The sequence below is a fragment of the Lynx rufus genome, unplaced genomic scaffold (genome assembly GCF_022079265.1).
Source record: "Lynx rufus isolate CCGP_SWC_20201006 ecotype Redwood Valley unplaced genomic scaffold, mLynRuf1.p SCAF_5, whole genome shotgun sequence".
Classification (NCBI taxonomy): domain Eukaryota; kingdom Metazoa; phylum Chordata; class Mammalia; order Carnivora; family Felidae; genus Lynx; species Lynx rufus.
This window is the reverse complement of record NW_025814867.1, coordinates 27,583,123-27,599,198: the sequence shown is the minus strand read 5'-3', so window position 1 is coordinate 27,599,198 and position 16,076 is coordinate 27,583,123. Positions and strand designations below refer to the sequence as shown.

The 16,076-nt window shown below is 37.8% G+C and overlaps 1 protein-coding gene across 1 annotated transcript in view; it reads left to right on the top strand.

Moving 5' to 3' along the window:
- The window catches only part of MRPL3 (mitochondrial ribosomal protein L3), a 51,922-nt gene extending 36,192 nt beyond the window's left edge, over window positions 1-15,730 (top strand). Inside the window, exons 8-10 of the mRNA XM_047099836.1 lie at window positions 605-682; window positions 5,109-5,186; window positions 15,377-15,730. Coding sequence (XP_046955792.1) covers window positions 605-682; window positions 5,109-5,186; window positions 15,377-15,529 — 309 coding nt within the window. The 3' untranslated portion in view covers window positions 15,530-15,730. The remainder of the gene's footprint in view (window positions 1-604; window positions 683-5,108; window positions 5,187-15,376) is intronic.
- The last annotated feature ends 346 nt before the right edge of the window (window positions 15,731-16,076 follow it).

Genomic DNA, 16,076 nt, shown 5'->3' with positions numbered 1-16,076 from the left:
TTCTTTAGATGTAGTATTATCCGTTACCAAAGCCAGAATCAGAGAGACTGTGTGAAGCTGTTTGAATTATATGAATCAGAGACAACCAGGACTGGACAAACTTGATATTCTAATAACTAATTCTGTCCTTTAATCATTCTGGGGAAGGAGAGTAACATCAAAAGCAAGAGTGGGGGAGTGGAACCATTCCAGCAGCAGTGGTGTGGATGGAGTCCATTAAGTCAGTTAATACAGAACATTAGTGAAAACAGACCAGGCAGTCAAGTCTTCCTTGAATGGTGGTGTGACGTGTATTTATGTCCTGTAATTTTTATTTTCTCCTTCTCAACTGGTGTTAGCTCAGTTGCTACTCTCTTGTTACTGAGTTTTTCTCCTACATATGTTTCTTAGTCTGTATTTATTTTGTTGCTCTAACTTAATTTAGAAAGGAAATCCTCTGGGGTAAATATGTCTAAATCCATATTTAGTTCCTTACTGGGGCCTAGCAGAATGAGGAAAAAGTCCAACATTTTAATAACTCCTGTCTCAGTTTGCATTTCAGTTTGATCTGTTCTATTTGAAATTGAGAGTACTTAACAGTGCTAATTTTGGTTTTCTTGTGTAGGATGTTGCCAGAGTCTGGCCTGGAACTAAAATGCCTGGACAAATGGGAAACAAAGATAGGACAGAATATGGACTAAAAGTAAGTTTCTGAAGTGACTCTTCTTTAGGAATAAATTAATGCCTGAATGCAAAGGCACCAGAGGATGTTCTGCATGTGTGTCTGTGTAGAATCGTTCTGATACTTGAACTCTGTGTGTGTGTAGCCATAGTCTGTGTTGGTAATGTGTTCATCTAACACCCAAGCTGTGGAATGTGCCGTCATAAAAAGAAAAAGTCATCTATTTGACCTGGTAGGTTTCTACAAGAAGACAGCGTGTGAACAAAAGTCAGATTCAGAGCATTGTGTAGAATACTGCCCTTTTATCAACTAACGAACAAAAGCTCCCTACATGTATATGTGGCTGTGCCGTTACATAAGCACAGAGAAAAGTGGGATTACGTGCCAGATTATTTTGGATTATATGTCAAAGGTGTGGATGTTTAGATAAAAGTGGATGTAGAGGAGGAGAGAGGGAGACCATCAACACAGGAGGGAAAGATAGTACTAAAAAAAGGATTGTGGTATATATCCATCTTTATAAAATAATTATATATATTTAAAGGGGAGAAGTTAAATTCAATCCCCGCTAATCTGAGGAATTTGACAAATAACCAATGTTTCTATATGTATGTGTATACATTTCAAAGTATAGAAAGTACAAAGAAAATAGCTATTCTTGAAAACAATACCCCAAGATAAACACTATTAACATTTTGGTTCATGTTCTTCCAGCCTGTATTCTAGATATATATTTTTTTACTTATTTATAAATTCTGACCAGCAGAGTTTTTTAAACTTTATGTAATTAAATCTGAAGGTTTGTTCCCTTTTTTTTTTAATTTATTTTGAGAGCTTCCATGAGTGGGGGAGGGGCAGAGAGAGGGAGAGAGAATCCCAAGCAGCAGAGCCCAATGCAGGGCTCAGTCTCACAAACCAAACATGTGATCATGACCTGAGCTGAAATCAAGAGTCAGACATTTAACCCACTGAGTCCCGCAGGCACTCCAAAGATTTTTTATTCCCTTCTATTATTTTTACATCTGTGAGAGATCACCTGTTTGTATCTGTGGATATTTTCTTTGTATGTCCAGGGTGGGGTGGTGGTATTTGCATGTGTGTATATGTGAGATATTTCAGTTTCCATAGTATTTTAACACTTAGCCTTTATTAGCTATGAACTGTGGGTCAGACTTTATTTTCACCTCACATGCTTTGTTCTTTCACTACCATTTCTTGACCACTCTCTCCCTTTGTGTAAATTTTTTTTTCACATGAAAGGCCATGGACATGAGAGCCATCTCCTCAGCACACTTATTTTGAAAATGAGACCCAGAGAAGTTGTAACTTCCCTAGTTTTTATATACTTGCAGGAAGCTAGTATTAAATAAAATTGAAATAAAATTACTACTTTATTTTCAAATTTTTATTTAAATTCTAGTTAGTTAACATACAGTTCAGTATTGGTTTCAGGAGAATTCAGTGATCCATCATTTACATCCAATACCCAGTGCTCATCACAAGTTCCCTCTTTAGTACCCATCAGCCTACTACTTCCCTCCATCAACCCTCAGTTTGTTCTCTATCTTTAAGAGTCTTTTGTGGTTTGTTTCCCTCCCTCTTTTTTCGTTTCCCCCCCCCGCCATATGTCCATCTGTTTTGTTTCTTAAATTCCATATATGAGTGAAATCATATGGTATTTGTCTTTCTGAGTTATTTCACTTAGTATAATATACTCTAGCTCCATCCACGTCGTTGCAAATGGCAACACTCAATCTTTTTGATGGCTGAGTAATATTCCATTGTATCTGTATGCACACCACATCTTCTTTATTCATCAGTTAATGGACATTTGAGCTCTTTACTTTGGCCATTGTTGATAATGTTGCTATAAACATAGGGGTGCATGTACCCCTTCAAATCTGTATGTTTGTGTCCTTTGGGTAAATACCAAGCAGTGCAATTGTTGGATCATAGGATAGTTCTCTTTTTAACTATCTGAGGAACCTCCGTACTGTTCTCCAGAGTGGCTGCATCAGTTTGCATACCCACCAACAGTGCAAGAGGTTTCCCCTTTCTCCACATCCTTGCCAACATCTGTTGTTTCTTGTGTTGTTAATTTTAGCCATTCTGATAGGTGTGAGGTGGTATCTCATTTTGGTTTTGATTTGTATTTCTCTGATGATGAGTGATGTTGAGCATCTTTTCATGTGTTTATTAGCCATCTGGATGTCTTCTTTGGAAAATGTCTTTCATGTCTTTTGCCCATTTCTTCACTGGATTATTTGTTTCTTCGGTGTTGAATTTGATAAATTCTTTATAGAGTTGGGATACTCACCCCTGTATTAGATATAATCATATTTATATTTAAAATGAGAGTTGGGGCACCTGGGTGGCTCAGTCGATTAAACATCCCACTCTTGATTTCAGCTCAGGTCATGATCTCACACATTCACGAGTTTGAGCACCATACAGGCCCACACTGACTCTCTCTGCCCCTCTTGCACATGCTCTCTCCCCCAAAATAAACTTAAAATGAATGAATAAATAAAATGAAAACTTGCTACCACTTTTTTTTTTATCATTTACTTATTTTTTAATTTCCATCCAAGTTAGCATGCAACAATGATTTCAGGAGTAGATTCCTTAATGCCCCTTGCCCATTTAGCCCATCCCCTCTCCCACAAACCCTCCAGTAACCCTCTGTTTGTTCCTCATATTTAGTAGACTCTTCTGTTTTGTCCCCCTCCCTGTTTTTATATTACTTTTGCTTCCCTTCCTTTATGTTCATCTGTTTTGTCTATTCACGTCCTCATATGAGTGAAGTCATATATTTGTCTTTCTCTAATTTCACTTAGCATAATACACTCTAGTTCCATCCACGTAGTTGCAAATGGCAAGATTTCATTCTTTTTGATTGCTGAGTAATGCTCTATTGTATATATATATATATATATATATATATATATATATACCACATCTTCTTTATCCATTCATCCATCAATGGACATTTGGGCACTTTCCATACTTTGGCTATTGTTGATAGCACTGCTGTAAACATTGGGTTGCATGTGCCCCTTCGAAACAGCACACCTGTATCCCTTGGATAAATAGTAGTGCAGTTCCTGGGTCATAGGGTAGTTCTATTTTTAATTTTTTGAGAAACCTCCATACTGTTTTCCAGAGTGGTGCACCAGCTTGCATTCCCACCAACAGTGCAAAAGAGATCCTCTTTCTCTGCATCCTTGCCAACATCTGTCGTTGCCTGAGTTGTTAATGTTAACCATTCTGACAGGTGTGAGGTGGTATCTCATTGTGGTTTTGATTTGTATTTCTCTGATGATGAGTGATGTTGAGCATTTTCTCATGTGTCAGTTGGCCATCTGGATGTCTTCTTTGGAGAAGTGTCTATTCATGTCTTTTGCCCATTTCTTTACTGGATTCATTGTTTTTTGCGTATTGAGTTTGATAAGTTCTTTATAGATTTTGGATACTAATCCTTTATTTGATATGTCATTTGCAAATATCTTCTCCCATTCTCCCTTGCCTCTGGAGATGTTGAGGAAGACATTGCATGACCAAGGTCAAAGAGGTTTTTGCCTGCTTTCTCCTCAAGGATTGTGATGGCTTCCTGTCTTACATTTAGGTCTTTTATCCATTTTGAGTTCATTTTTGTGTATGGTTTAAGAAAGTGGTCCAAGTTCGTTTTTCTGCATGTCACTATCCAGTTTTCCGAGCACCACTTGCTGAAGAGACTGTCTTTATTCCATTGGATATTCTTTCCTTCTCTGTCAAAGATTAGTTGGCCATACGTTTGTGGGTCCATTTCTGGGTTCTCTATTCTTGTGCCAGTACCGTACTGTCTTGATGATTACAGCTTTGTAATACAACTAGAAGTCTGAGGCCTCCTGCTTTGGTTTTCTTTTTCAAGATAGCTTTGGCTATTCAAGGTCTTTTCTGGTTCCGTACAAATTTTAGGACTGTTTGTTCTAGCTCTGTGAAGAATGCTGGTGTTATTTTGATAGGGATTGCTGCTACCACTTTCATAACACATCTGTTATACTCTTATATTACAAGTCATCCATAGCATTTGAATTTTTCCTATTCTCATTCAACATTTTGAAGTGCTAGGGGGTGCCTGGCTGGCTCAGTCGGTTGGGCGTCCCTTCGGATCAGGTCTTGATCTCGCAGTCTGTGAGTTCAAGCCCCACGTCAGGCTCTGCACTGACAGCTCAGAGCCTAGAGCCTACTTCAGATCCTGTCTCCCTCTCTCTCTACTCCTCCCCCACTCACACTCTGTCTCTCTCAAAAATAAAAACATTAAAAAAATTAAAAAAAATTTTTTTGAAGTGCTAATATGATTACTTTTTAGGCTACTTATAGACTCAGCTTGTAGTAACATATTGCTTGTTTTAATACAAGTATATTCTCAAATTTTTAACTATTGAAATTGCATTTCTTACTTTAGGTGTGGAGAATAAACACAAAGCACAATATAATCTATGTAAATGGCTCTGTACCTGGACATAAAAATTGCTTAGTAAAGGTATGTATATAAAATGTATGTAAACTCTTTATTTTCCATTGTTTGGATATGTGAATATGTGCCATAAATTCTCCTTTGGCCCATAAATGTGGCTTGAAAATAAGTGGCTGTTTTTCCATAATCTTTGCCAAATTAAATTTTTTGCCACTTTTCAGTAGTACCTGACTGAAAAAGTTGTACAAAATATCCTGTACCTATGTTCATAAAAACATGAACCTGTGAGACTGGTAGGACCAATAAATAGAGGCTCTTTACAAATGCAAAAAGGTGGGGTGCCTGGGTGGCTCAGTAGGTTGAGTGTGTGACTTCAGCTCAGGTCATGATCTCACAGTTGTTGAGTTCAGTCTCGGCTTCAGGCTCAGAGCTGAAGCTAACAGCTGTTAGCTCTGAGCCTGAAGCCTACTTCAGATTTTCTGTCTCCCTCTCTCTCTCTCAAAAATAATATTAAAAAAAAAAAAAAATAGGCTCAGAGGGGAATATGGTGGCATAGGAGGACGCTGGGTTCACCTCATCCTGCTGATCACTTAGATTCCACCCACATCTGCCCAAATAACCCAGAAAACCACCAGAAGACTAGCAGAACGGACGCTCCGGAGCCAAGCATAGACAAAAGGACCATGGGAGAGGGTAGGAAAGGCAGAGAGGTGGTGGGTGCTACACGGACTGGTGGGAGGGAGCCGGGGTGGTGGAGGGGCAGCCTGCCCAGCAAGGCAGAGTCCCCGAAGTCTGGCTTCAAAAGCGGAGGGGCCAGACTCTGTGAGTTCTGACAGCCAGTGGGCTGTCATCTGGAATGTTAAAATTCAACAGCTTTGCTCCTAGACAACGGGGAGGGCAAGAGGACATCGGGAGGGAGAGTTGCTGAGCCCAAGAATACAGAGCTCAGCTTGGTGGGAGAACAAAGGTGCTGGTAAGCACCATCGCCCTCTCCCATCCCCCACTGAAATTCGAAAGGGAACCAGTTCCCGTCACTGAACTTGCTTGCACCGTGCAAACACCCAACGCTGTGATCCTGTGGATCCATCCCTCTGGCGGGTTGGCCTCCCTCCTGGTGCTCCTCCGGGTGCTGCAGGGCCCCTCCCGCAGGGGACCACTGAAGGCAAATGGAGCTAAGCCTGCCCCTCTCGGCCCTGTGCACCTTGCAGATCCACCCCGGCTAATACGCCAGATCCCATCAAAGCAGCACCACAAGCCTGGCAGTCTGCAAGTAGCCCAGACAGGGGCCACGCCACTCCACAGTGAGTCCTGCCCCTGGGAGAGGAGAAGATAAGGTACACACCAGTCTGACTGTGGCCCCGACCACCAACACAAGTTACTCCAGACAGCACAAGGGAAGTGCCCTGCAGTTTGGAGCCACTGCAGGGACTACCCAAAATGATGAAACAGAAGAATTCTCCTGAAAAGAAACTCCAGAAAATAGCAACAGCTAACAAATTGATCAAAAGCGATTTAAGCAATATAATGGAACAAGAATTTAGAGTAATAGTCATAAAATTAATCGCTGGGCTTGAAAACATAGAGGACAGCAGAGAATCTATGCTACAGAGATCAAGGGACTAAGAGATAGTCATGAGAAGCTAAAAATGCTATAAATGAGGTGCACAATAAAATGGAGGCGGCCATAGCACAGATTGAAGAGGCCGAGGAGAGAATAGGTGATTTAGAAGATAAAATTATGGAAAAAGAGGAAGCTGAGAAAAAGATTTAAAAAATCCAGGACTATGAGGGGAGAATTAGAGACCTAAAGTGATGCAATCAAATGGAACAATATCCGTATCATAGGAATTCCAGAAGAAGAAAGAGAGAAAGGGGCTGAAGGTGTACTTGAACAAATCATAGCTGAGAACTTCTCTGATCTGGGGAAGGAAAAACGCATTGAAATCCAAGAGTCACAGAGAACTCCCTTCAGACATGAATTGATCATCTGCATGACATTATCATAGTGAAACTGGCAAAATACAAGGATAAAAAGAAAATTCTGAAAGCAGCTAGGGATACACAGGCTCTAACTTACAAAGATAGACACATAAGAGTAGTGGCAGACCTATCTACTGAAACTTGGCAGGCCAGAAAGGAATGGCAGGAAATCTTCAATGTGATGAGCAGAAAAAAACATGCAGCCGAGAATCCTTTATCCAGAAAGTCTGTCATTCAGAATAAAAGGAGAGATAAAGGTTTTCCCAAACAAAAACTGAAGGCATTCATCACCACTAAACCAGCCCTACAAGAGATCCTAAGGGGGATTGTGTGAGTGAAATGTTGCAAGGACCACAAAGTACCAGAGACATCACTACAAGCATGAAACCTACAGATGTGACAATGACTCTAAACCCGTATCCTTCAATACACTGAATGTAAATGGACTAAACGCTCCAACCAAAAGACACAGGATATCAGAATGGATAAAAACACAAGACCCATCTATTTGCTGTCTACAAAAGACTCATTTTAGACCTGAGGACACCTTCAGATTGAAAGTTAAGGGGATAGAGAACTATCTATCAAGCTACTGGAAGTCAAAAGAAAGCTGGAGTAGCCATACTTGTCTCAGACAAACCAGACTTTAAATTAAAGGCTGTAGTGAGATGAAGAAGGGCATTATATAATAATTACAGGGTCTATCCATCAGGAAGAGCTAACTATTATAAATGTCTATGCCCCGGATATAGGAGCCCCCAAATATATAAAACTATCACAAACATAATTAACCTTATTGATAAGAATGTGGTAATTGCAGGGGACTTTAATACCCCACTTACAACAATGGATAGATCAACTAGACACAGGATCAATAAAGAAACAAGGGCCCTGAATGATACATTGGATTGGATGGACTTGACAGATATATTTAAAACTCTGCATCCCAGAGCAACATAATATACTTTCTTCTCAAGTGCACATGGAACATTCTCTAAGATAGATCACATACTGGGTCACAAGAGAGCCCTTAATAAGTATAAAAGAATTGAGATCATACCATGCATACTTTCAGACCACAATGCTATGAAGCTTGAAATCAACCACAGGAAAAAAGTCTGGAAAACCTCCAAAAGCATGGAGGTTAAAGAACACCCTAGTAAAGAATGAATGGGTCAACCAGGCAATTAGAGAAGAAATTTAAAAATATATGGAAACAAATGAAAATGAAAATACAACAATCCAAACGCTCTGGGATGCAGCAAAGGCAGTCCTGAGAGGAAAATACATTGCAATCCAGGCCTATCTCAAGAAACAAGAAAAATCCCAAATACAAAATCTAACAGCACACCTAAAGGAAATAGAAGCAGAACAGCAAGGATACCCCAAACCCAGCAGAAGAAGAGAAAGAATAAAGATCAGAGCAGAAATAAACAATATAGAACCTAAAAAAAAAAAACTGTAGAGCAGATCAGTGAAACCAAGGCTTGGTTTTTTGAAAAAATAAACAAAATTGATAAACCTCTAGCCAGGCTTATCAAAAAGGGAGATGACCCAAATAGATAAAATCATGAATGAAATTGGAATTATTACAACCAATCCCTCAGAAATACAAGCAGTTATCAGGGAATTAGTATGAAAAAGTATATGCCAAAAAACTGGACAACCTGGAAAAAATGGACAAATTCCTAAGCACCCACACACTTCCAAAACTCAAACAGGAAGAAATAGAAAACTTGAACAGACCCATAACCAGCGAAGAAATGGAATCAGTTATCAAAAATCTCCCAAAATATAAGAGTCCAGGACCAGATGGCTTCCCTGGGGAATTCTACCAGACATTTAAAGCAGAGATAATACCTATCTTTCTCAAGCTGTTCCAAAAAATAGAAAGGGAAGGAAAACTTCCAGGCTCATTCTGTGAAACCAGCATTATTTTGATTCCTAAACCAGACAGAGACCCAGCAAAAAAAGAGAACTACAGGCCAATATCCCTGATGAATATGGATGCAAAAATTCTCAACAAGATACTAGCAAATGGAATTCAACAGCATATAAAAAGAATTATTCACCATGATCAAGTGGGATTCATTCCTGGGCTGCAGGGCTGGTTCAGTATTTGCAAATCAATCACTGTGATACACCACAATAAAAGAAAAGAAAAGAACCATATGATCCTGTCAATCGATGCAGAAAAAGCATTTGACAAAATTCAGCATCCTTTCTTAATAAAAACCCTTGAGAAAGTCGGGACAGAAGGAACATACTTAAACATCATAAAAGCCATTTATGAAAAGCCCACAGCTAATATCATCCCCAGTGAGGAAAAACAGCTTTCCTTCTGAGATCAGGAACACAACAGGGATGTCCACTCTCACCGCTGTTGTTTAACATAGTGTTGGAAGCATAGCATCAGCAATCAGACAACAAAAGGAAATCAAAGGCATCAAAATTGGCAAAGATGAAGTCAAGCTCTCACTTTTTGCAGATGACATGATATTATACATGGAAAACCCAATAGACTCCACCAAAAGTCTGCTAGAACTGATACATGAATTCAGCAAAATCGCAGGATACAAAATCAATGTACAGAAGGCAGTTGCATTCTTATACACTAATAATGAAGCAACAGAAAGATACATAAACTGATCCCATTCACAATTGCACCAAGAACCATAAAATACCTAGGAATAAACCTAACCAAAGATGTAAAAGATATGTATGCTGAAAAGTATAGAAAGCTTATGAAGGAAATTGAAGAAGATACAAAGAAATGGAAAAACATTCTGTGTTCATGGATTGGAAGAATATTGTTAAAATGTCAATACTACCCAAAGCTATCTACACATTCAATGCAATCCCAATCAAAATTACACCAGCATTCTTCTCAAAACTAGAAGAAGCAATCCTAAAATTTGTATGGAACCCCAAAAGACCCCGAATAGCCAAAGTAATTTTGAAGAAGACCAAAGCAGGAGGCATCACAATCCCAGAATTTAGCCTCTACTACAAAGCTGTAATCATCAAGACAGCATGGTGTTGGCACAAAAACAGACACATAGACCAATGGAATAGAATAGAGACTCCAGAATTGGACCCACAAAAGTATGGGCAAGTAATGTTTGACAAAACAGGGAAGAATATCCAATGGAAAAAAGACAGTCTCTTTAACAAATGGTGCTGGGAGAACTGGACGGCAACATGCAGAAGAATGAAACTAGACCATTTTCTTACACCAGTCACAAAAATAAACTCAAAATGGATAAAGGACATGAATGTGAGACAGGAAACCATCAAAACCCTAGAGGACAAAGCAGGAAAAAACCTCTTTGACCTCAGCCACAGCAACTTCTTACTCAACACATCTCCAAAGGCAAGGGAATTAAAAGCAAGAATGAACTATTGGGACCTCATGAAGATAAAAAGCTTCTGCACTTCAAAGGAAACAATCAAGAAAACTAAAAGGTGACCGACAGAATGGGAAAAGATATTTGCAAATGACCTATCAGACAAAGGGCTAGTATCCAAAATCTATAAAGAAGTCACCACACTTCACACCCGAAAAACAAATAATCCAGTGAAGAAATGGGCAGAAAACATGAATAGACACTTCTCTAAAGAAGACATCCAGATGGCCAACAGGCATGTGAAAAGATGCTCAATGTCACTCCTCATCAGGGAAATACAAATCAAAACCACACTCAGATATCACCTCATGCCAGTCAGAGTGGCCAAAATGAACAAATCAGGAGACTATAGATGCTGGCGAGGATGTGGAGAAACGGGAACCCTCTTGCACTGTTGGTGGGAATGCAAACTGGTGCAGCCGCTCTGGAAAACAGTGTGGAGGTTCCTCAAAAAACTAAAAATAGGTCTACCCTATGGCCCAGCAATAGCAGTGCCAGGAATTTACCCAAGGGATACAGGAGTGCTAATGTATAGGGGCACTTGTACCCCAATGTTTATAGCAGCACTTTCAACAATAGCCAAATGATGGAAAGAGCCTAAATGTCCATCAACTGATGAATGGATAAAGAAATTGTGGTTTATATATACAGTGGAATACTACGTGGCAATGAGAAAGAATGAAATATGGCCCTTTGTAGCAACATGGATGGAACTGGAGAGTGTTATGCTAAGTGAAATAAGTCATACACAGAAAGACAGATACCATATGTTTTCACTCTTAGGTGGATCCTGAGAAACTTAACAGAAGACCATTGGGGAGGGGAAGGGAAAAAAAAAGGGAGGGAGCCAAACCATAAGACACTCTACACAACTGAGAACAAACTGAGGGTTGATGGGGAGTGGGAGGGAGAAGAGGGTGGGTGACAGGCATTGAGGAGGGCACCTGTTGGGATGAGCACTGGGTGTTGTATGGAAACCAATTTGACAATAAATTTCATATTAAAAAAAGAAAGAACTAGAAAAAGGATATTAGGATAACTGTTGCCAAAATATCAATACCCTTCCAAAAAAGAACTTCTAATTTTTTTTTTAAATACTTTGACACAGGAACTGAAAATACACAAAATGGCAATCAGTGAGAGAGTCAACAAGACCATTTGGTAAAGGGGCACTTGACTGGCTCAATTCGAAGAGTATGTGACTCTTGGTCTTGGGATTGTGAGTTCAGGCCCCACGTTGGGTGTAGAGATTACTAAAAAAAAATAAATAAAACTTTATTTATTTATTTATTTTAAAGAAAGGTGGTAGGGGCATCTGGGTGGCTCAGTTGGTTAAGCATCCAACTTTGGCTTGGGTCATGATCTCACAGTTCGTGGGTTCAAGCCCTACAACTGTGCTGACAGTTCAGAGCCTGGAGCCTGCTTCGGATTCTGTGTCTCCCTCTCTCTCTGCCCCTCCTCTGCTCACAGTCCATCTCTCTCAAAAATAAACATTAAAAAAAAAAAAAAAGGTGGTAAAAGGTAAACATTTTAAGGAGGGATTCATTGTTACTAGCATTGTTATGATTATACTTTTAGTATTTTAAAAATATGCACATTCATATTTATGTTCAAAAACAAAGTAAAAGAAAAATAATAGCATAAATTGGGGGGAGAAAACTCTTGTACTCTCACAGACTTGTTTCTATCAAATAAAATAGAAAGTAAATATTCTGCCTGGGATTTAGGCCAACATAATACAACATATAAGAAATCACTTTGGGATTTTGAATCATCCATTCTGAAAATAAATTTGTAGTAGAAATAATACCAGCTTATTCCCAGAAATTTTCCAACAATAACAACGAAAATAGATTGAAACTTCAACCTCTGATTTTTCACATTGGGTCTTTCTCTATGTATTCTTTTCATTTCTTAAAGTAGGTTCCATTACTAGCATAAAGTATAACACTTGTTTTAATCCTACAGTAATTAAAATTACCTTTCTGTAGTTCACTTTTTGACTGAATTGTTCTGATTTTTCTTAAAGAAAAAATACATCTTATGAATTGTTGCAAGTATTTTTTTTTTACTTTGCATGTTTTCAGGTTTAAGTAGATTTCCAGTCTCCAGATGACCTGGTTGTTTACACAATGACAGGTTGTTGAGACTGACAAGTTGGCATTGTACTTCCTATAACATTTTGTCTTCATAATTAAATGTACCCCCTCCACATTACAGGTTTATTATATGTTACAAATATCACAACCTAATAAAAGAGAGGAGGGAAATTAAATTATTTTCCATAATAAAATTATACTGTACAACAGATGAATTTTTATATGTTGTCAGATCTTCCTTTTCTCCCCATTTTGCTGCACACATGGTTCTAGGCTTGCTTTCCAGCTGAAAGTGGAACACCTCAGCATTTTCTTTGACACCAGTATAGATGAATAGGTCAGCTCTTGAAAAACCATAATATGTGCAGTGATATTCTGACTGGTTGTTATAAACAGTTTATAGTCGACATTTATTACTCTTCCACCTACTTCAACAAAAAATTGCCTCCAAAAACTCAACTCTGTTAATGGATGATGGCTCGCCATTACTGAAGACATTCAGAAGGTAGACCACAGGCAGTTCCCAAAGGGTAGTCCAAGTATATTTCAAGAAACTAGCATCAAAGAATGTCCAGTCCACTTCGAAATGTTAACACACCAATGAATGTATTTTCAAGAAACATATTTTGATTAAAAAAAGAACGCATCTTGAGAAAACAATCTTCGAACTACAGTGTCTAAACAAGTCTTTTGTAACCTTACAGAAATGTCCGTCCCAAACATTAAGATGTGGGTTTGGGGGTGTTTTGTGGGCTTGTGTTTTAAGAGAAGTGGCGGTACACAAGTGTGGTCCACTTTTTGAAAACTTTTTCTGTCATCCCACTTTTTCTATCCTTCCCAGTGATTCCATAGCAAGTGAAAAGAGCCCCTTTGCCCATGGAGATTGAGGCGCTTCCTAGTGGACAGGCAGCCTCTTCAGCATTCTCTCACCCCACAGGAACTTTTGCACCCCACCCCCAGAGTATAGGGCTGCCAGTAACTTTTTTTTTTAATGCTAAAGTTAGTAAAGATGGTCTTAGGGATGACCAACCCGTTTAATTAATGTAAGCATTTTTTTGTTGTTGTCTAGATTAACTAAACGTATTTTAAAAAGCCTAAAGAATATGTTTACAGCATTATGTGGTGTATATTATTAACTAATATTTGTGTGTGCTCATTCCTGTAGCCTAATTTATCATTTGAGTGTTTTCTAGATTTCCTGTTTGTGTGTGTGTCCTACCCCTCATCTTTCCTCAGAGGATTTGAACTGCCTTGCCAATATACAGAAATATAAAAAGAATGAGCCAGAGAGTTGAGAGAGTTTTGGTGAAGGTGGGGAAATAATGAAGCCAGAGGTTAGATTAAATGCACAAAAATACATACTGTTGAGTCTTACACATTTGTTAAAGATGGGATGCAAACTCTGCCCCTCAGCTTTAGAACCACCAAGACAAAAGAGATTTAAATAAAATGTCACTCATGTTTCCAATCAATGAATTATAGTACTGTAACATTTATAGTTAGAATATATAAGTAGTGCTTTTCTCTGAAATGTTCAAGTATGATAGATCTATCAAAACGTAAAAGCCACTGAGAATTTGCTGTTTAGATCATTTATGACTAAATTTTCACAGTTATCAAATTAGCACAGAAAGTTTTGCTGTTGTTGGTTTGGTTGTTTATTTGCTTGGGTTTTATTCTCCATTCTAAATTCTGAAACAGTTTAAATCAGTAAGAATATGACTCCCCCCGCCCCCACCCAAGTTCAAGTTCAACCCAAGATTAGTGACTTGGAAAGAAAAAATTAAATGAGTTTATTTTCTTCTGAGCAACTAACTGAAAATTCCTTGGAACAATTTTAATGAGAGAGATTAAAATAGATGTGTTTCTGTACATAGCTGTTCCTAGCAGCTGTGTACTTATTTCAACCAAATTATTCGTTTCTTATTGCCAAAATGATTATGCCGTGTTTTACTCTGTGTGTATAATTACATGTAATTTTTTTTTAATTTCTCACTGAATGAAAGCTGTAGAATGACTCAGAAGCTTTAAAGAACCAGTAATGTTTTCCAAAAATAAAACCCAACATTTTAGATCATACCAACATCTGAACTATTTCTTGGTTTATGAATTTACAGATATAATTAGAATATTTTTAGATTAGAAAGAGCTAATAAAACTAGTGTAAAGACTTATGGAATGATTGTTTTTTGCTAAATATTATTTTGTCCTTCTCAGTGATAATGGTACTTGTTAAATGTAAACTTATTTCCTTAATAAAACTTGGTATTTTTGGTTATGTGCCCTTTGATATAAGACTAACAAAAATACTAGGTAAATTCTTTTTTAAAACCAACTCAAAAGAATCTATGGTAGAAAATAAAATAATAAAAATATATAATAATAAAATAAGATCAATAATTAAGAAGTAGATGGTAATAACTTTTAGGCACATAGTTTGGATATAGTTGATACCTAAGTAGTAATTTTAAAATATAATTTATCCTCCTGGGAAGTTCTAGAGATTTGAAAGTTATGAGTAAGATATGTAATTATCAGGGTAATTTAGAAGGCAGATGACTGAGTTGAGGAAGGTTGTATTTCTGTCATTGGATTAAGTTTATTGGAATAAAAAGAATACATTGAGTTCCTTTCACTTTATGTAACAGTTGTGTTATTCACATTAGAAAATGTAGGAATAGATATTGTTTATTAATAATTAAAACATACTGTCTTTAAGTAACTTAACTGGTACTACTTATTAATAAGGTCTTTGTCCCCCTCCTTCCAGATCAGAGATTCTACACTGCCTGCATATAAGGACTTCTGTAAAAATCTACCATTCCCTACATATTTTCCTGATGGAGATGAAGAAGAACTACCAGAAGATTTGTATGATGAAAATGTGTGTCAGCCTAGTGCACCTTCTATTATATTCTCCTAACCTCCGTGGACATGGCAGAACCTCCTGTATTTTATGAGCTTTGATGAGCCAGAGCAATATATAACCAGGAAATATATTTTCCTTTCGTAATCACAGTACCACACTTGTCATCTTTGTCAAGGGCATAAATACATCATTCCATCCCCCAAACTAAATTTTGTTTTAAATAAATTACCACATTAAATAAATCAGTTAAATAGACTGGATATGCCAGATGTCGATGGACCGGCCGTTTGCATACAAGCAAAGTCTTTTGTAATTTGTGAGCTTCATCCTTTTTTACTACATATTCTAAAGTTATCTTAAGATGCTTATGAATTCAGCCTCTTTTGTTAAAGATATTTCTGTCTTCCTGAAGGGGTAGATGTGGAACAGTGGCAAACTTACACTTTCAGGGTAAACTTGAAACTTACACTTTCTAAACAGAGAAAGGAAGTAAGATTTTTATTTAAATTATATTTTAATCATTTTTCCTTGCTTTCCCAGAAGGATTTGAAGTGGCCTGGGGTTGTACATTCAACAAACTTATGAATCACCTATTTTTAAA